At 47.2% G+C, this 21,091-nt stretch overlaps 1 protein-coding gene across 1 annotated transcript in view; it reads left to right on the forward strand.

Moving 5' to 3' along the window:
• The window catches only part of LOC126503995 (actin-binding LIM protein 1), a 35,244-nt gene extending 15,176 nt beyond the window's left edge, over nucleotides 1-20,068 (forward strand). Inside the window, exons 6-16 of the mRNA XM_050145968.1 lie at nucleotides 1,445-1,549; nucleotides 3,270-3,317; nucleotides 5,305-5,445; nucleotides 7,603-7,694; nucleotides 8,707-8,812; nucleotides 9,576-9,640; nucleotides 10,597-10,657; nucleotides 11,572-11,579; nucleotides 12,447-12,521; nucleotides 13,559-13,639; nucleotides 15,387-20,068. Of these exons, the coding sequence (XP_050001925.1) occupies nucleotides 1,445-1,549; nucleotides 3,270-3,317; nucleotides 5,305-5,445; nucleotides 7,603-7,694; nucleotides 8,707-8,812; nucleotides 9,576-9,640; nucleotides 10,597-10,657; nucleotides 11,572-11,579; nucleotides 12,447-12,521; nucleotides 13,559-13,639; nucleotides 15,387-15,500 (896 nt within the window). The 3' untranslated portion in view covers nucleotides 15,501-20,068. The remainder of the gene's footprint in view (nucleotides 1-1,444; nucleotides 1,550-3,269; nucleotides 3,318-5,304; nucleotides 5,446-7,602; nucleotides 7,695-8,706; nucleotides 8,813-9,575; nucleotides 9,641-10,596; nucleotides 10,658-11,571; nucleotides 11,580-12,446; nucleotides 12,522-13,558; nucleotides 13,640-15,386) is intronic.
• Nucleotides 20,069-21,091: the final 1,023 nt, after the last annotated feature.

The following is a 21,091-nucleotide window of genomic DNA, read 5'->3' on the forward strand; positions in this document are numbered from 1 at the left end:
GAGATAATTATCTCATTGGTTAGAACACTTGGCTAGAATGTGCAAAGGCCCCAAACTTAATCCCAAATTCTAAACAAAAAAAAAAAAAAAATTAAAGTATTTGTACTCCAAGTGAATGAAACAACAGTCTACAAAGTGGTCTAAAAAATTGAAAGTCATGTCCTAGAAGAGATTTCTGGCTTGAATGAAGGCCTCTAGGAACAACTGTGAAAGTCATTCACAGTTATACTTCCGTAGGCGGCCCTCGGTGTTCTGCTGTGTTCCTAGGACATAATGTTTGCTCAGATGCGGGCAGGAGGACAGATTAGGCCAGTAGCTCGTTTCTTTCTGATTTTGCATATGCACTTTCCTGCACTATGGATAGAAAAGGAGGATGTGTGTGTGTTTGTATCTGTGTGAGTGAGTGTGCATGTGTGCCTGCACTTGCGGATCTGCAGTTAAGCTCCAGCCCTCCACAACTGTGGGTCATGTCTCCACTATGGGCACACCCCAGATAGTGTCTCCACTATGGGCACACCCCGTGGGTCGTGTCTTCGCTATGGACAGTCTTCAGTGCTGTAGTCTCAGCACACTCTAGTTTGTGATGGCCTAGGTCTCTAGCTGGTTGCCTTCTAGCTCCCCTGGGTCCCTTCTCTCTGAGGCTGTGCTCCAAGGAACTTCTTAAGAACTGCGCCTCCTTCCTGAGCTTGTACATCAGTCCTCTGAGTGAGCAGGTGCGCAGTGTAGCGGTACCATGGTAGGGAGACCCGAGAAGCCGAGGCAGAAGCTATCTCCTTCCTGGGTTTGCACGAGCCACAGGGTTCAATTAGAATATTAGGGATCGAAGTCCTAGCCAGGAGGAGCCTCATCTTGGAAGAGAACACAAATATTCCCAGGGTATCTGACAGAAGGGCCTATCTGAAATCTGTCGATTCAGAGCAAGGCAAACAGAAACATACGCTGTAATGAAAGCATTTTACACTGTGAGGGGAAGGACCGGGTGACCACTGAGGCGCCCAGCCTTAGCCTCAAGTTAAGAGAAACACACTCTAGTGGCCAGCCTCTGCCATTGTGCCTGGAAGGACCTGGGGCCTGCAGGTCCCACTCACCCACATGCTTGGGACTTAAGCATCTGATGCCCGGCCCTGGCCCTTCCTCCCACACACTCACCACCTCATCGGTTTGCCGAGCTCACGGCCTCCGCTGCATGCATTGAATGCTGCTGCATCCCTGACTGCTGGCTGCTTTGAACCTGGTCCTACCTGAGCTCCAATCTCCCCCTTGGAAAACTAAACCCAAGGCCACTTTTGCGAGCCAAGTTGACAAACTGAGTTTATTTCCTTTGTTTTGCCGTTCTGACACTGCCCCGCCTCCAGCCTGTTGTGATGAATTTTGGTACGCTTGCTCGGTTTCCCTTATGGCTCTCCCCTCTCTCATTCTGTTTTCTCCGTTCTTCTCCTTGGAGGCAATGAGCCGTCCAGCGGCCGGAGCTCCCCTCTCCCTTACAGGCCCGACGGTCGCCCTCTAACTCCAACTTACGCTCAGGCCCCTAAACATTTCCATGTTCCAGGTAGGAGCTGACACGCGTGTCTCGGTGTCCTGTCACGGTGTAGAATGTAGCTGTGTAATCTCGTCTGTCTCCATCTCTCATGTTCCTTCATCAAGATATACACAATCAGCAAACACTAAATTGCAGGATCTGGCCTTCTGAACGATCAGATTCAAAATTGGTGGGCCTAAAATTGAAGGCCTAAGTTTTCAATTAAAAACAGTTTCTTTTTTTCAGGGGATTAAACCTGGGGCCTTGTACGTGCCGTACGAGTGCTCGTCCACTGAGCCACTCACCCAGCCCTCGCGTGTCCTTACAGAGATTGTGAAGGGAGTGGGAGGCAGAGAGGGTGAAGACCAACAAGAAGGGTTGGGTTTCCCTCCCCTCAAATTGTGGTTCGCTGCATTAACAAATTAACCTAAGAGCCGTCTCACTAGCTTCTCCTCCTAAAGACTGAACCACAGCGTCACCTCCTTCAGAGTTGTAACACTGGATCAGCTAGGCGGTGTTTCTGTAGTGAGCAGATCGGCTGCACAGCCTGCCACAATATCTTGCAATTTAGGCTTGGCACTGCAAGCTTTGCCCTGGTAGTCACGGTGCTAACCACCACAGCTCAAATATAACTCACCATCAGAAATGGGAAAACCAGCCAGGCACAGTGGCCCACGCCTTTGAGCCTAGCACTTGGGAGGTGGAGGCCAGACTGACCGTCAGAGTGAGTTTCAGGACAGCCAGGGCTACACAGAGAAACCCTGTCTCTAAAAACAAAGCAAAACAAATCAAAAACTGGAAACCCAGAGCCTGTCACTCTCCTGACAGTCAGGTCAGCTCAGTCCGTAAGAATGACCAGCCTTCTGCGGCCACCAGAAGTTTCATAAATTACCCTAGACTAGGTTCCTATAACTGTGCCTACCTGGAATTTCTGTTCATTTCTTTTCTTTAAAGTCTGAAATTACCCAGCAAATCAGGAAGGTACAGTAAGATTGGAAACATTTAGCTAGAACTTTCTTTACAATTTATTTTTCATTAATCTTGAAAACTATTATATACATTCGAAGTTTTTTTTTTTAATATGAAGAATTCCCCACCAACGTACAGTACCTTAGACAATGGGGGAACAGAGGGGACTTTGGAAATATCTGAACATTTTTAGTCGAAGTGAAATGGCGTAACCAGACCGAGTCTCTTCAGACATGTGGATAGCGTTTTGTTCTGCTTTTCCCTTTCCTCTCTCGCCTCTCAGCACAAATTTGGCTTGTCTGGATTAGGACTTTGTTGATCATCCAAGTGTTGCTGCCCACATCGCTTCCCATTGTGCCTGTCATTAGCTGAAATCATAAATTGAGCCACCGGTAGTAACTCCTGGCTGCTCAATTTCTTGACAGTAGCGATTTGGGGGTTGCTTGTCCCCAAACTGGTTACGTCTGTCTTCCGTCTCCACTGCGTGCATTGCTTCCCGTCTCGATCCCACCTCCAGTGATGTCTGTGTGTGAAATAAATGGCTCGTGAGCGAGCCCTCTGTGCGTGCTGTGATGTGTTACAAAGGCGCCCACATCACTCATGTGTAGACTCGGCTCATTTCTGTTGTCTTTTCTTCCAGTGTGCTCAGTCTTTGTAATACGAAGGTCAGCCGTCTGGGTTACTTTGGTCCACCCTTTGGTTGGCCTGTTGTTTTGTTTTCTTTTTCTCCATCTCTGAGCTGGTTCCCATAATCACACATCTTTGCTTTTCATTTCCACAGATCAAGGGATCAACATTTACCGAAAGCCTCCCATCTACAAACAGCATGGTAACTTAACGCGCTCTCCTCAGCTCTGAAGTGGCTGGCTCGGCTGGGCTCCTCTGTTCTCTCCCAAGGGCTTTCTCAAAGCGGTTAGGGTGGTCAAACTGGGGCACACTACATATTTTACATGCTCTTGTAATCTGACAGGATACGAAAACTGACTTGAAATCCCTGTGCCTGGTACAGAGAATTTAGCTCAGATGGGAAGCTTCTGTCCATTTCGGGCCCTGTCAAACTGTGTGTCACCCTGTCCATAGAAGGGGGAATTGTGGTCGCGCAACAACAAATTGTCTATGACCTTTTCTACACTGCTGAATAATTTAACCAACTTTTAAATAAATTTGCTGAGCTCGCAACTAGTTCAAATAATTAAAGCCAGTAAAACGAACCCCATAGTAGACCGAGCAGCAAGCCTGAGGCAAGCGAAGGGCCCATCCCGTACTACAGAGACAGCTGTGTGGTTCGTGGCGTGGGCATACACCCTCTGTGTTTCTGTGTTCTCGTCCATAAGCACCAGTAATTTAGATAAGTGTGTCTCTTACATGCCTAGAAGCAAGGACTCACCAGGGTGGATTTATTACGGTATTTTCACTTTCTGGGGAGATAGGTCTTTTAAACCCAAGAAATCACAGTATTTTCTGCGAGTTTCATTTTTTTCTCCCACCATTCTCAGGCCTCTCTGGATTTATCTGCCATAAATCTCTGGCTTAGATAGACAGCCCAAACTGGCTTTCCAGTGAATTCTGAAAATTACACATTAATAGTGTTTGGAGATTTGAGGGCTGTTCTCAGAGTCTAGTCAGGAATGAGGAAGAATCCAGATCTCAGCTGAAAAGAAGTGAGAAAAAACTTCCAGGCCAGCATTGTAGGGAGGGGAAGAGTGTGTTTTGTTTGGTTTTCCTTTTCCTTTTTATTTCGAGGTTTTACATCCTGTGCTTGCATTTTAAGTTTATTAACATTGTTTTTTTGTTTTTGTTTTTATGGTTTAATGTCTTCCCACACACTCATTAACATGTGAATGTTAACTCCTGACACACCAATCCTAATGAGTAAGTACCGTTAAAAGTCACTCTTCTGTTTCCCCATTAACAATAAAACACCCAGAGTTAGATGTAGCGGCTTAGAGATGTCTGTAAATGTTAGAGTCTCTGGCCCCTAGCTCCCTAAACAGCCAGCAGACAAGAGCCAGGGAGGTGGATGGTGTTAGGCTTTGTGTAGAACCGTGATAACCATTTGGCAGAAGTCCTCCTTTTCAGCCTGTTGGGAGTGGTTAGCATAGCGCAGCAAGAGAACCACTTTCCAAGGCTCGCTCGCAGAACTCTGCTCCATGCTTCAGAGATAGGTGTCCTGTCCCAAACTCATACCTGTGCCCTGGAACATTTGCCAGAAAAAAAAAGTCACCTTTCTTCCTTTTTACTTAGAAGTCCAGTCTCGTGCTAACACTCTGAGCCAGAAAGTTACTACAAGAATTGGAATATTCAAAAAATTGTTTCTGGATTTAAAAATATGGGAGCCCCAAAGAAAAGTAATTTAACTTCAGCCTTATAAATATGTTTTAAAATGCCAAGCCGGTTTGCCAAGTCTGCTGGAATTAGGGACTGACTGCTTAATCTGGTTTGTTTTGCTTCGATTCTGTGCTTGGATTTGGGGCTCGCAGTCAGTGAGTCCTCCACTAAGGATAACCCTGGGAACTAAGGTTGCTTGCCCGGGGTCGCTCTTGTTTTCAAGCTGACAGGCTCACTTGTTTGAACAGACCCCAAACAACAGTGAGTCTCGATGGGACCATAAATCACACCGACGTGTTTCTAATTATCAAAATTTCTAGTCCCAAGAATATGTAAAAGTTAAAGAGTGGACAGAGCTATGACGGCCGAAGTGCTGAGAGTTCTAGCCTTGAAAGGTTCTGTGAAGAATGGAAAGTCAATGTCTGGGGTGGTACCAGCGTCCCTTACAGACCCATAGCTAAGCATCCCTGGTTCCCACCTAGATGCAGCTGCCTTGGCAGCCCAGAGCAAGGCTTCAGAAGATATCATCAAGTTTTCCAAGTTCCCAGCAGCCCAGGCACCAGATCCCAACGAGATCCCAAAGATTGAGACGGACCACTGGCCCGGTCCCCCCTCGCTGGCCGCCATAGGTATGCACCCCATGTAGCTGAGTCAAACTGGCGATTTCCTAGGAGAGTGTGAAATGAATCACTTAAAAACATGCAAAGAAATGTCACAAAGACGTTTCAGAAAAGTGCATAGATCGAGGGGCAGAATAGTGAAAAAAAATGAACCTAACACCAGTATGCACGCAAAATGCTTCGAGGTTACCAAACTGCCTCCCATGGCCTGGCTGTACACAAAAGGCACAGAGACCCAGAACTGGTCTAAAACTCATGGCGTGGATGGACTGGCTTGACTCGGTTGTCTGTTGCGTAAGCTGACCCAGAGCCTGCTGGCAGGGGCATTATTCTGGAGAGCAGAGTGGGTAAAATTGCGGGGCGTCCACCAGAACATATCCTCGCCCAGTTAAGTTTGTTTTAGACCGTATCTGGATTGTCTTCCTCACTGCTAACAGGCAGCCTTAACAAGGTCGCCCGCTCCACTGCTACGACGGGCTGTAGTAGGCATTCGCAGCATAGCTTGTGTGTGTTTCCGTCTGCCATTCCATGATCCTGCGCTCCAGTGCCACATTGGAACCATGTTGTTCTTTGCTTTCTGCTTCCCAGTCGTGTCTGTATCTTCACCATTTTGTCATTAGTGAATGGGTTACCAAGCCCAGCAGCTGAGACTGAAAATTAGGTCAGTCTTACAGGGTACAACTACCCTCATTTCTGTAGACAACCTGAAAGGCCTTCAGTGTTCCAAAAATTCTTAATCTTCCTGTTCAGGTTGTGTTGTTTTTTTTTTTTTTTTTAAAAAAAAACTTATATAGGCAATAGAACTTTATTTTAAATAAATAGTTATAGAAATAGTTAAAGAGAAATCTATTCTTATTATCCACAAATATTCTATAATTAGGTTGATGAGATGTTTCTAATTCTTATAAACTTTGGTCTATTGATTTTTATTAGTATAAACTAAAGAGAAAATCCACATTGGCTCTTTTTTAATATTTATTTATTTATTATGTATACAATATTCTGTCTGTATGCCTGAAGACCAGAAGAGAGCGTCAGACCTCTTTACAGATGGTTGTGAGTCACCAGGTGGTTGCTGGGAATTGAACTCAGGACCTTTGGAAGAGCAGGCAATGCTCTTAACCACTGAGCCATCTCTCCAGCCCCACATTGGCTTTATTAAGTCTAAGAAGGAAGCAGCTGTCAATCTCTGCCCTTCAGGAAGTTTTGGGGCTCTTAGGTTTCTACCCAACCGCATTGCTCAGAGAGAAGGGAAATCATTGTTGACATTGTCATCACGAAATCCTCTAGAGTTGCCTAGAATCCTGAAGTGAGGGAAATGTTTTCCCCCTTCATCAAAATAACAAAAAGTACAGCTATTAGTAAATTTTATTAGACTAGGCAAAGTTCCTAGTTCTCCAGCCAGGTTAATCTAAGTGATTTAGGTAAAACAACACTGACCTTAGCCTTCCAGTCGCTCAGACAGACACCTCCTGGAGACCTAGAAGTGATATCTCAGCTGCTGTATTCTCCAAAGTCGCTCTGAGCTGTACTAACCCTGCTTCTGTTTACCTATTAGTGGCAAATTCTCTTGTGACTGATTTTTACTGTGTGAGGAAGGGAAAACTATAGACCCACCCTTTAAAAGAAGCACAGCAAATGTGTTTCTTAATGGATTTACTAAGGGCAGAAGAAAAAGTAGAAGTTTATTTTTTTAAAAAGTCTCAAACCAGGAGAAGAAGGAACTACAAGCATTAAGAACTTGCCACAAGATAGCAACTGTCTCAGCCATTTGCAGATATGTGGATGTTTGGATTCCTTGCTAGTTAAAGCTGACCAGTAATAGCTGGAGGTACCTACCTCTCCACTTAGTATAACGAACTCTGGCCTGCAGCTGATGCCTTGAGACTCAGTAGCCGCAGCAAGCCCAGGTCTAGTTGGCAGACATGTGGAAGAGCCCAAGCCCCTACCTTAGCTACATTACACATCTATCAGATGGGCCCTGAAAAGCCAGCCCATGGCGCTGATTGGTGGTGGGCATCTTCCCCTGTGGTATTGTGCCCTTCGCTGTGTGAAAGCCTGCTGCCCTGCCACCTTGCCAGCCTCAGAGACAGCCAGATGGGCTGGACCGCTAAGATCCCTCTGTCGTGGGGCAGATGTGAGAAGTTGTCTTTACTGTGGAACTAGGAACTGATATGCGGCGCAGATCTAGCGGTAGAGAGGAAGACGAGGAGGAACTCCTGAGACGCCGGCAGCTTCAAGAGGAGCAGTTGATGAAGGTTTGTCCTCGGGGATGGCCTCAGTTCCATTCCCAGAGGCCCGGGGCTTGCTTGTTTTCAATAAGTACCTTGTGCACTCCACCAAGGAAGTAGGCAGTGCTCCCAGACCTCAGGGGTTTGCAGGCCTCTGGTGACCCGAGGTGGTGACAATGAGGCTGGAGGGTTAGGGGGTGACAGAAGGCAGGGAGCGTAAGACTGTGGGGTAGGTATGCTGGTATTAAATGATGGAGGTGTGGAGGGCTCCTGCGGGCCAAGATGGGTGCACCCAGGGCACACAGGCCTTGCTAGAGCCATTTCCTTGGGATGGAATATATTGGCCCAAGCCTTTCCTCAGGACAGAATATATATCTGGGATGGGAAAATAGGTATCAATTGGTCTGCCACCAAGAGTTCCCTCTTCCCCCACTCCTTTTATGCATTCTTGCTTTTTGCTAGGACCTCTGGTACCTCAGAGGGCTAATGAATTCTAAACTCTGACCAATTAGGGGCTAATGGAGCCCTTAGAATGGTGTCCTCCAAAGCTGTGAGACGTGCACATGGCACTGAGTGCACAAGAGAGTGCCGAGAGTGCCAAGAGCAGCACTGGCTCGTGTAAAGTGTGTAAACAGCGAGAGATGGGTGTGAATCAGGATGTACAGGCTGGGGGCTCCTTGTGGGGGGGGCACAGTTTGCTTCCTTCCGGACTTTCTAAAGTATACGTGAGCATATATTTCTTTTTTTTTTTTAAATTAAAGCAAACAATGGAATTTCTTATTTAAGGATCCCAATCTATAATCTCTCCCTCCTATATCAAAAATCATCAAATGTGCACACAAGCTGAGGCCTTTGGGGGAGGGCAAAAGAAGGGAGGTGATCTTTGAACATGGAGCCTGGCTGGGGATGAGAAGGTTCCCCACTGGAAAAGCTAGAACCTGATCCACCTCCTAAGGAAGCGCAGGCTTCGAGCAGGAAAGGAATGGTTGGTGGCAGCAAGTGCATCGTGTTTCCTTTCCTTTTTTCTCTCTGTGGACAGCTCAACTCAGGCCTGGGGCAGTTGATACTGAAGGAAGAGATGGAGAAGGAGAACAGGGAAAGAGCGGCCCTGCTGGCCAGTCGCTATGACTCTCCCCTGCACTCAGGTGAGCAGCAGATTCTGCCTTCTGTGCTTTAAGGGTGGGCTGAGCCCAGGGGACAGGACCAGCTTGTGTGATGTTCTAACTCCTCGAGTTCCTTCTGAGTGTGGGATGCTGGTCTGTGTGAGTATGTGATGCTACAACTTCATAGGTCAATAAACAATTTCAAAAAGACTGTCCTGTCCAGAGATGCAGGGGTACTGAACTGATCTGCTCCCTCCCTAGCCAAGCTGCCTCTCAGACTCCTGCACCTTCACAAGTGAGATTCTGTAGCCAGGCCTCCTCCCAGGGGCCCCGATGTGATTGGCTGGACCATCTTGATATCTTACACCATTGGTTTCTGGGGCAGGTTACTGATGCCAACTCCCACCACACCTGGAGCATAAGCACCCACACATCCCTCGGCTCAAGTCCTTGCTCTGCAGACTTCCTTAGCGCCTATCTTTTTTTTTCTCCTATAACGCGGAAATAATGGTGTTCTTAGGATCGAGGGCTCAAAGTAAGAAGGTGCACTTATATCCTGTTTGTGGTAGAGAACCATAGGGGTCCTTCTAGCTTCGGCTCCAACTGGGCTGTGTGTCCTTCCTCCTCCTGCCTCTCCTAGAGATGATCACACATCTCCTGCATGCTCCCCGAGAAGGCAGTTTGTTGTAAGACCACAACCCAATATCATCTGGATTCTCTTTCCAAAGTCTTTAGTTGTGCGAGATCACTGGCAATCTCACTGAATGAAACACTAGCAAAGTCTTTTGCTTTTTTCCTCACCCAGCTGCACATGCTCCATCATCAAAAACTTCGTCTCTCCCTGGTTATGGCAAGAATGGCCTTCACCGGGTAAGACTCCCTTCAGTTAATGGTGTCTGTGTGTCTCCTTCTCACAGTTTGTACTGGCAGATCATCAGAATAATCTGACTCCTTTGTGTGCGTGTGTGGTCTTCTTACTGTCTGTTACATTTTTATTATGGTCTATGCATGTCAGTATGTTCATTTATGTGTGTGCTGCATACTCAATGGTGCATGTATGGAAGCCAGAGGTCAACTTGTGGGAACCAGTCCTCTCCCTCCACCGTGTGAGTCCCCCACACTGAACTTGGGTCCTTAGGCATGGGCAGGTACCTTTACACCCTGAGGAATCCCTTGTTCTTGCTGCTGGGACACAGAGCACACTGCCACCTGCCCAGCTTCTTGGTGAATCACTTTGAGGTATAAGCAAAGGAAATTGCTTCTTTTTCAAGGAGAAAGAATTAACTTTGATGGCCGGTGTAACTATAAGAGACTAATTAGGCAATAGCAGACACTTTTCTTACAATAAGGCAAAAAGTACTCAGTTCATAATCTCTATAAAGAGAGCTGGTGGCAACCACCTTCCCTTACGAGGCCTAGAATAATTACAGTTATGTAGTTACTAGATGTAATTCCTAGAAATACATTGTGGGGATGAGGCAGGGTCTCTCTATGTAGTCCTGACTGTCCTGGAACTTACTATGGTGATAAGGCTGGTTTTGAACTCACAGAGATCCACCTGCCTCTGCCTCCTGAGTGCTGAGATTAAAGGCACCTTTAGAAAAATATTTCTATCTATAAAGAAGAAATACTTGTCTGCTGGACATCACCATAGGTGCCCGCAAAACACTGTGATTTCATAATTTGAAGAATAAATAAGATAAATAGTGACCACCCAGGATTTTAGCCTGGGAAGGATTCTTAGAATCTTATAAACCTGTTCTCCTATTTCCAAATCTAAAATGACCACAGAAGCTTTTCCAATGATAATGTTTTCCTCGTTGCAGCCGGTTTCCACAGACTTTGCTCAGTACAACAGCTACGGAGATGTCAGTGGCGGAGTTCGAGGTAAGGCTCCAAAGGGAGGTGAACCCTGACACTGTCACTTCTTGTGCGCCTGGCTCAGGAGAGGCTCTGTAATCACCTCCCTGCCTATGTTCATGCTCTGTGTATCCCACAGTAGGGCCGCAGCTCTCTTCTCTGAGTTACTAGCAAGCACAAAAACGTCAAGAGTGTTTCTAGATCAGTGTTCCTCAACCTGTGGGTTGCAACTCCTTTGGTGTCAAATAGGGGTCACCTAATACCGTTGGGAAACACAGATATGTGCAGCACCATTCATAACAGTAGCAAAATCGCAGTTCTGAAGCAGCAATGAAAATAATTGTACGGGTGGGGGTCACCACAACATGAGGAACTGCGTTAAAGAGTCACAGTGTTGGGAAAGTTGAGGGCCACAGCTCTCGATAAATACAAGCATGGGAAACCAGTATCTAAGTATTCTCACGTTGTCCTTCTGAATGCTGAGTACTCCAGTGAAGGAGGTTTAACCCTACATGAGGTGCAGCGGCCGCCCTCAAAGGGCATGTGGCGACAATAGGGAGGAAGGGTGTTTGATTGATGCCTGAAGTTGAAGCAGGCATTTCCTGGCTTCAGGGAAACCAGTGGTTCAGTGTGTGGACTGATTAGGACTGAGGAAGGCGCATGGATCATTTCGGAATGTTTCAGAAGTTACAATGGAAATACAGGGTTACTCTTGCAATTCTGTGGGTTTGGGGAATGTTTCAGAAGTTACCGCAGAAATACAATGCTACTGTTGGCGATTCTATGAGTTTGGAAATGTTTGGGAAGTAACGAAGTTACCGTAGAAATACAATGTTACTATTGGTGATACTGTGGTTTTCTGTAGAAATACAATGTTCCTATTGGTGATTCTGTGGTTTTCTCCTGGTCTCTCCCTAATGAATTTCTTTTTCCTTTTTCAGACTACCAGGTATGGATGGCTTTGTCTTCCTTGAGTTGGCCACATCAGACAGAACATTCATTCTCTAGTCTGTGCTACTTCAGGGGAACGGTTTCCGTTGGAAGGATGATTATGGTGGTTGATTGTCTAACCGTTACTCCATAGCTGGAAGGAGCAGGCATGTCTGGTAGACAGGTCATGTTGTCACTGCAGACTTTTTGGGTAGGGCTTGAGCTGTGCCAGGTGTGAGAGGACTCTCTTCTCTGACTGGCGCGAGCCCTGTCCAGAGTAGAAGTGAGTGGCCTCACCGGCACGGGTGCACACTTTTAGTTATGGTCTCTCAGTGCTTAGGGGCTGCCTTTCCTTGGTTGTCCCCAAATTAAATGAAGCAGGACTCTTAGCCACTGGGAAAGAACAGTTTGCTCCCAAGGCCTTTCTTTTCATCTTGTAAGACTGGAAGGAAGCTTGAGAAGGGAGAATAAATCCAACCTAAGATAAAGAAAGAGAAAGGTAAGAGGGTCTGGTGGTGTATCTTTTATTCTCGGTATATCAGAGGCTGAAGGTTCTAGAATTCAGGGCCAGCTGGGCTACAGAGAGAGATAGACACAGAAGGAAAATAATAGTAATAGAACCGACAGTTTTTTATGCGTATATCCCTTCACCTGGGCAGCCTACATTGGGAAATAATCCATAGTCATTAATCCATGATTTTTCTCCAACTTGATTACATATTATCAGTCTTACTCTGTAAGGCTCTCACTTTGAGAAATACATGGTAGTGAACATTACAGGTTGGTAGGATCTGAGACCCGACAGGGAAGTCAGGGAGCACTCACAGCCCGCCTGGGCTTCCGCTGAGATTTTCTGCTCACCACTGAACATGCACGTCTGTTGCAGACCCTCCCAGATGGCCACATGCCAGCCATGCGGATGGATCGAGGAGTGTCCATGCCCAACATGTTGGAACCAAAGGCAAGTGTGACTGTTCCTTTCCTCTTGTGGCTTCCTGTCTGTTTGCTGTGTTCAGAGTGTAAGAGCCTCCGAGCCCCAGGTTGGCACATTCAAACAAGCTTGTCCTAAGTGTCGTGTTATTCCTGTTTGGACCACACTCACTCAGCAGATTTAAACCTTTACTGCCCACAGTACTCTGCTCACAGTGAGGTACCAGAACCCCTTCCCTATGACCTAGGTGCTACCTTGACCCTTGCCACATGCATCTCGAGGCCTGTCCAATGCTGAGTGGAACGTCAGAAGCCTGCTCCAGATTTTGTGATCAATATGTCCCGGTTTGCCAGAAATTTCCTAGGGTTACTGGCAAACATCTTGCATACTACATCTGATTAGCCATGGACAAAGTGACGTGTCTGGTCATTCCAGCTCCAGAACATTCTGTGCCTCGAGGTATACCAGACATGATGGAACATACCTTTAGTCTCAGAGATCAAAAGGAGGGCCCTGAATCTCTTTAATTTGAGGCCAGCTTGGTCTACATAGTGAGTTCTAAGCAAACTAGGGCCACATAGTGAGACCCTGTCATAAACAAAACAAAAGGGGTGTCCAAAGACTCGGTCTCCTTGATCCCTTAGTTGTGGCTTATTCCAGTGTGTCAGCTTCCAGAACACTGTTCTGGGGCCTGCTTGGCTGTATGAACTCGCAAGTCTGTCACAGCTAAGAGCGCTGAGCCCTGCACAGTTAGCTGTAATCTAACAGCAACACGTAAGAGGCAGCACGTGTGCCCACCACGCCGGATCTCCGCTAACGTTGACCTTCCCGACTCATTCACAATCAGTTAACAATGCTCCCACTCAGAAGACTGTTCCCAAGGCGCAGCGCAGCGTGCGTCACTGGTTGAGAGATGGCAACGTACAAGAATCTGTCCCTGTGCCCTCACTAGAGGGTCTTCGTACCCACTCTTGTTGGTATCCCTAGCATGCGTGTGCTGGACTTCGGGTTGTGCTTGTGAATTAAATGGATCCTAGTGTTCTAGACAAGGTGTTTTTCCTTCTCAGATATTTCCATATGAAATGCTCATGGTGACCAACAGGGGGCGCAACAAAATCCTAAGAGATGTGGATAGAACCCGCCTGGAGGTAAGTAAAGACTTCAGTTAAAGATCTCTGTATATCACCAACACACACACACACACACACACACACACACACACACACACACACCAGGGTACCTCTAATCATATCTAAATGTGTATTTCCAGGGAAACCTAAAGAAATGGGGACCAAAAAAAAAAAAACCCACCAGTTTCACATTGTAGGTGGCACAAAGAGCTAACTAAAATCTTGAGACTCTCCAAGGAAATACCACTGCAGGATGGGAGTTTATAGCCGTCCAGCCATTGCTCCTATCCAGTGCTCAGCACTTCCTTAGGAGCCTAAGGTGGGGAGGACGATGCCCATTCTCAAAGTGTGTACAGTAAAGAGAGAACATAGAAGGACGCTTCCATACCCAGTCAGCATCAGGGCAGGCATTCGCTGGCTTCAGAGGGGCCAGTGGTCAAGTGCACACGCGCACATCTAAGTCTGCAGTTAGTCAGTGTGTAAAAATGCCTGATAAGCTTTATAATGACCGCAGAGACACAGCATGGCTTCATCGTATTCTTTTGGAAATCCAATGTTGGTGTAATTAGGGCTAGAGTTGCAGCTCGATCATCTCAACCCCTACTAAAATGTATTCCCAGGCCCAAGTCTGCCCCATCTTTGTACCTATCCATCTGAATTATTATTTTTTCTTCTTTTTCAAGACAGAGCTTCTTTTGTGTAGTCCTAGCTGTCTTGGAACTAGCTCTGTAGACCAGGCTGGGTTTGAACTCACAGAGATTCACGTGCCTCTGCCTCCCTAGTGCTGGGATTAAAGGCGTGCACAGCCACGACCCGCCACTCAGCTCTGTCTGAATGATTTTTTAGTTAAGTAACTGTTTTGTCTGCCGTCTCAGGAAGAATCAAGTTCATTCCCTAACACAAAGGAGTGTTTTTGTCGATGAGGTCAGGCTAGCCCTGACGATTCTAGCCTGTGTTAAAATGGGACTTCACAGGAGGTACGGCCCATGAAAGATAAACATCCTTCTCTCCTGTTAGTGGGCAGTGGGAAGCACTGGGCTCTCCTAGGGGCCACCCTCGAGGTCCCTTTTGTTTTTGGCTGTTCCTATTGTCCTTTATTCTCTGTATCTCCTCAACATGCCAAGGGCCTGAAGTGACAGCTGCTGCTTCCAGTGTCACGAATCCCCTTCCCAAGCCCAGCCGCTAGCCCAGCACCCAAGTGCTGCAGTGCTGGCGGGCGTCTACCAGCTGCTTCCTCTGGTGGAGAGGACACTGGGACTGGCCATGTCTGAGAAACAAGCACCAGAGAGAGGTAGCCGCTTCTCTCCCCAACCTGATGCCTCTTCACAACAGCATCAGTGTCTCTCGGTTTCTGCAGGGAATCCATTCCAGGACACCCTCCCCCAACAGATAACAAAGTCTGCAAGTACTTGCCCTGAGTCTTACAGAAAGTGATATGTGTTTAGATGTTGACTCCACACACCCTCCTGCATGCTTTAAATCATCTCTAGAATGTCGCATACCTTTGGGTACAACCTACGTGACACGTCTGTAGTTGCAGCACTGTGTGGTTTAGGGCAGAATGACCAGGGACACCGTCTGCACATGCTTAGGTCAGACGCAGTTTGGGAAGGGAAGCTTCACTTTTGATCTAACGTTGATGGAACTGGGGATGCCGAAGCCGCAACTATAGAAGGCTGGCTGTATTCATAAACTGGGGAACACACCTCAAGGTCATTGTGTGACCATTAGGACTACTAACACTTTCTTGCTTCTCTCTCCCCAGCGCCACTTAGCCCCAGAAGTATTTTGGGAAATCTTTGGGATGTCCATACAGGAATTTGACAAGTTACCTCTTTGGAGACGCAACGACATGAAGAAGAAAGCTAAGCTCTTCTAAGTCCCCCGGGTAAATGACAATCAGGAAAAGGACTCTCAGTGGTGGTGGTGCCTAGAACGTTGTATTAAGGCCCAGAATCATCGATCCGAGAATTTATTCGCTACCCAGCAGCAACACTGAGGAAAAGTCTGATCTCAGCACCCATGGGTCACATCCCCGGCCAAGCAACAGTAACACTTGGAACAGCCATGGGTTCGAAACTTCTCTGTTCCCAAACTCAGCAATGATGTCCACACGTGACCTTTTCACGTGACTACGTCCACAACAGGGGCTTCTTTCTCCTTTTTATTCCCCTTTAATTGATGTGTAACTTAGCGCTGCCTGTACCTGTGAGAGTCAGCAAGTGCCCTTAGGAAGCCACACGGGAAGGAATGGCTGGGAGCCCTGAAGTATGAGTCTATTTATTATGTAGCACTGTGGCTGAGGAGGAGTCCAGAGCCCAGCGTCGATGTGGTAGCAACAACCTGGCCTTTCCTTGGCAGCCTCCCTCTGCTCTTCCTGGGCTCCGGGGGAAATGGAACTCCCTCCGGGACCTGGGCAGTTCTGAGTTCATGGCTGAGTACCAGCAAAAATGATTTGAATATGCTTCTTTTCTCTTCTTGTGTGCTGGAATCCAGTTGGCCAACTGCTAGGGGAAAAAAATGAGAAAGGAAAAGGAAATTAAGGAAGCCCCCCCCCCCCATTGAACGCTTTTTCTGCCTGACGATATGCTCAGTCCTCTCTCCCTATGAACTGAGCTGGTGTATTCACCTGTGCAAAGAAAGAAAGTAAGGCAAAACGAGTTTCCAGATTGGTTCAGCTGCTGCTGGGTGGTTGTTGCCCATGCGTCATGTCTCTCTTAGAGAAGGAAAATCTGTGCCCTGCCTCCGTCCCAAGTTCTCCCCCGCAGTGTCCCCTCCTGTCTGGCTGGCATCTGAGGGGTCAGGTCAAGCCCATACTGGTATTGTGTGTCAAGGGCATAGACCAAGGGAAGACAAGCTCTTCTCCTTCAGATCTCTGCAGCTCTGAAGTCAACAGCTTCAGAGTTCATGCAGTCTAGTTTGCCCTGACACACTGACATGCTTGCATGTGTTCACACCTGTGTTACTCACCCAGGGATGTTCTGTGAGTCTGTCTGTGCTTTGTAACCTCTGCTTGAATGTACCACGTTCAGTGTACCACACTGTGCTGCGGCTTTGATGGGCCTTTGCATGAGAGCATGTGACCCAGATGAAGAATGAGGCTTGGGAGGAACCAGCATATGTGGTGAGCTGTGGAGACTCACGCTGGGTTCAGACTGCAGACCACAGAAGTGAGGCCAGGGTGGTTTAGGGCTCAGAGCGTCTGTCTCACTGGAGGACCTGCATACTCTACAACTCTCAGTGAAAACTGGAGCCTAGTTCTTTCATTGCAATGAGTGAACAAGGCCACATGATAAGAACTGGTTTGAGCTGGATTGTGAAGAATCTCTCCAGGTCCACAGAGTCTATCTAATGGTCATATTGATTCTTCTGCTCTGGGGCTCTTTTTGGGAGTTTAAGCTCTGAGAGAAAGTCAAGGGGAAGCATTTGAATTCCCTCTCAGATCACAACTCAGCACAAAATCCAGAAACTCCTTCCAGGATTAGAGTGACTGGCTGTCTGCTGACACCAGCAGTGAGGAGCAAGCAGCATAGATCCGGAGCCCATGCTGCAGTCCCGTGACTTGTGACCCGCTTCTTTGGGTTATCCTGCCTTACTCCTGCAAGGGGGTTAAGTATGAGAGCTCCGCTCACAAGCCCGCGTTAGCACAGTTATCAAGAGCGCCACACCGCATGGCCGGAGTAGATGGGTCCAGCTCCCCTTGGCTGGGAGGCAGACTGCGGATGGTGGGTTCCCTGTGTAGGTCTCTCACTCTTTGCATGTTTTCATTGTTTTGCTCCCGCTGCCCTGCCCAGCACTGACTGCCTTGGCACGAGGCTGGTGTCTCCTGGTTCTCATGTTGCCCTGGCAATGGGCAGGATGGAGAGTGGGTGCTACAGTGTTCCCCTGCCGCAGTGAGCAAGGGTGGCCTGGCGGGAGACTTTGTTTATCCAGTACGGAGGTTACAAATGGCCCACCATGCTTTGTACCAGTTACTATGTCACTGTTCACAGCCATGCAGGTAAGAAAAACCAAAGCATTAGGGAGACAGGGACATGAGCAGGGGCAATTGCTAATGTTCGGCACCTGCTCTCCATAGTTCATGTGGCTGTCTTGACATATGAAAATTCAGCTGAGGGAGGAGGAGGGCAGGGACACTCCTCTTTATACGGAGAACTTTGAGTGAGTTAGAGGACCTGCTAGGATTGCGCTGATAACTGAAAAATTAAACTCTTAAATTCCTGCAATAACAAAATCCTGCCTTTTTGACCATTTGAACTCAGTCCCCCATCTAACTTGGGGGGGAAATTGGTATTCCATATCAGCATACTAGTTAATTTAAATTGTATCATGTAAAAATGTATTTCTAGAAGACACCGATAGGAACCCCAACTGCCCCGGAAAGGAGTGAAGGAAAGGTCACACCAGGGTCTCAGTCCATTCCCTTGCAGGTTCCAGCCAGAAAGATACACGGAGGATGATCCGGTTTTAACCGCCAGACCCATGGTTGGGGCTGTGGTGCCATATCTGTGCTATCCACATGACTGGCCTTGGCATGCCCAGACCACAACACGGGAGATGGGTGGTCTTCATTTTACCCCACCCTGCTGAACACAGGAAAATTCCAGTTCCTAGAAATCAAAGCGGCTTGTTCACTTGGGGGAGAATCTATGTATGGCAGACGTGGTGCGTATATTAAGGGCTGTATTTTTTTAGCATCTGACCTACTTGTACCTGACATGTGTACAGATTGCATGGTGCAGAAGTGGCTTCCTTGGCCACGTGGTAGTCTCGATGCTTCCCCCAAAACTTCTGCAGAAGAGGCCAGACCCTCGAGTCGTCTTCCTGTGCAGCTTACTAGAGAGACAAAAAGCCTTGAAAACAGCTAGCTCTGCATTTTCATACCCGTGTGGAGTTTGTGATGAAATATTTTTAATATGACTCCTTCAACAACTAAACATGAACTGCCTGTTCTCTGAAACCCCAAAGAGAAAAACTGCAGTTAGTGGGTTCTAAGGTGCAAAAAAAGGGGGGGGATAGTTTTCTATCTGTCCTGTCCTCTGCTCTCCCCAAGTCCCAACTCTGTTGCCTCCAGCCTGAGCCTTCTCTCCTGAGGCACAGCCCCACCTCTGTGGCTTCCATCTCTGTCTACGGTCACTCGTCTCCAGCGCAGAGAGGATCAGCTGGTGGTATTTCTAAAGCAGGACTTCTTTGCTTTGAACCAAACATCATTTTCTAAAGATAGCTTCACCAATGATGCCATCAAAAATATCTGCTTTTGCAAGTTTAAAAGAATTCAAATTAGCCTCTTTTGAGTCTTCGTTAAGAAAGAAAGAAATCTCAAGCAAACCTAGAGCGGCATCCCAGGGCATGCTGTAGGACATTGGCATGGCGCCAGGCCGTGTGCTTCAAGAACCCTGCTCAGAAGAGATTTCTCCTAACTGCTTAATCTGTACTTTTTGTGCCCTCCTCAATTTCGAGTTATGTTTTTTTCTTCTTTAGACAAACCAAGGCTTTGTATGCTTCAAATTCACTCTTTCATGCCCCCACTGAAGAACTTCCTATCCAGAAAAAGATAGTCAGAGCTTTGGATTTGTGGTGACGTGTCTTCCAGGGGCCACGTACAGGGAAGGAACACCGCCTCTACTGGAACAGAATGAGCAAGGCTTCAGCATCTACAAGACCACGGTTTCCATTTTCTCCCCTTGGAGCCGAGGGAGAGGGAGACAGACAGATATTGGATTGCTTTCACTTGTGTGTGTGTGTTCAGTGTTGTGGCAAACTCACAAAGGACAGTGGCTGCTCATGCTGAAGCTCTCTAAACAGTGGAAGTGTGCACAACAAAGTTCAGCAAAGCCAACTTTTTTGTCCCAGAAGCTTAATGCAATTGAGTGACAGTTGTCTTAATAAAATGCTTTTCTGTGTCTCTTCTGAGTGACAGTCCCATGAATCACTTCCCCTGGATGAAAGAAAGAGACAAGCCTGTATGCATGGATGTTCAGAAAGGTTATGATTATGTATGAAAATATTTTCCCTATGGAAGAGGAGACAGTTGTCCACAGAATTGATGTTTGGGGGAATTCTCTGTACAGATGTGTCTGGTGGTAAATGTAGGGGTTTCCATGAGATGCCAAAGACCCTGCATCGAATCTCTTGTAACTTGGTTAATGGGATTTGCTTTGATGAAAGAAAGCCTGCTCACTCTTCCTTCCTTCCCTCCTCTTGTTGGTGATATGAACGCAGGTGTTCACAAAATGTTCTTGAGAAGCTGTGCCGTGTTTCCTGTGGAGATGGTGTGTGTCAGTGCCTGAGCACCTGGTGCCGGGTGTAGAGGGGAGCTTGGCCTGCAGGCCCCCGTCACTGAGCTGTCCTTTCCCAGCCTGCTCTGCGCCCATTGCAGGCAGTGCACACCACCCTCCTTCATCACTGTACTCAACTCCATGAATAAACTGTGTGCTTCCTCCCTGAGCGCCTCCAGCTCTGTTCTGTTTCCTGCTCCCCTATCAGTCAAACTCCCGGGAGCCCGAACAAAGAGCAAAGTCAAAGCTATAGCAGGTCGTCTTTGTTTTAATACTCAAGAAAATGTATTTTAAGTGTATATGTAGGCATACGTGCAAGCATGTGCAGGTGAAGTTGGTGTTGGGTTCCTGAGCTGCCTGAGGTGGGTGCTACGAATGGAACTCTGGTCCTCTGCAAGAGCAGTGCGTGCTCCTAAACACAGAGCCATCTCTCTATTCTGCCTTGTGTTTTTCCATCATATTCATTGATGTATCACATAACACAGATGTTTCCCTGTAGTTTGCCCAATAATTCAGGCCATCATGACAAAGCTGACTAGGGTACATTATCAACTGGTGTCCTAGTTAGGGTTTCTATTGCTGTGAAGAAACACCATGACCATGGCAGCTCTTAACAGAGGAAAGCATTTCACTGGGGGCTTATTAACAGAAACTGACTTTAGCTTCCTGGCCACCCAAACCAGAATAATCACACAGAAACTATATTAATTACAGCATCGTTTGGCCAATAGCTTAGGCATATTCCTAGCTAGCTCTTACATCTCAACCCATTTCTATTAATCTATGTATCACCACAAGGCTGTGGCTTACCAGTAAGGTTATAGCATCTTTCTCCTTTAGCAGCTACATGGCATCTGCCTATCCGTGCCTTCTTTCTCCTTGCATTCAGTTTAGTTTTCCTGCCTTCCCATATTCTGCCCTTCCATAGGCCAAAGCAGCTTCTTTATTAACCAATGGTAATAAAACATTCCTACAGAGAGGAATCCCACATCAGGGTCTCGTTCACAGTTTCAGAGGTTTAGTCCACTATCACCATGACTGAAACATGGCAGTGTGCATGCAGACATGGTACTGGAGAAGGAGCTGAGGGTTCAACATCTTGACCCACAGGCAACAGGAAGTGAACTGTGTCACTGGGTGTAGTTTGAGCGTAGGAGACCTCAAAGCCCGCCCCAACAGTGACACACTTCCT

This window comes from Alexandromys fortis, unplaced genomic scaffold (assembly GCF_014885135.2).
Source record: "Alexandromys fortis isolate MF-2015 unplaced genomic scaffold, M_Fortis_MF-2015_v1.1 scaffold_16, whole genome shotgun sequence".
In the NCBI taxonomy this organism is placed as follows: Eukaryota; Metazoa; Chordata; class Mammalia; order Rodentia; family Cricetidae; genus Alexandromys; species Alexandromys fortis.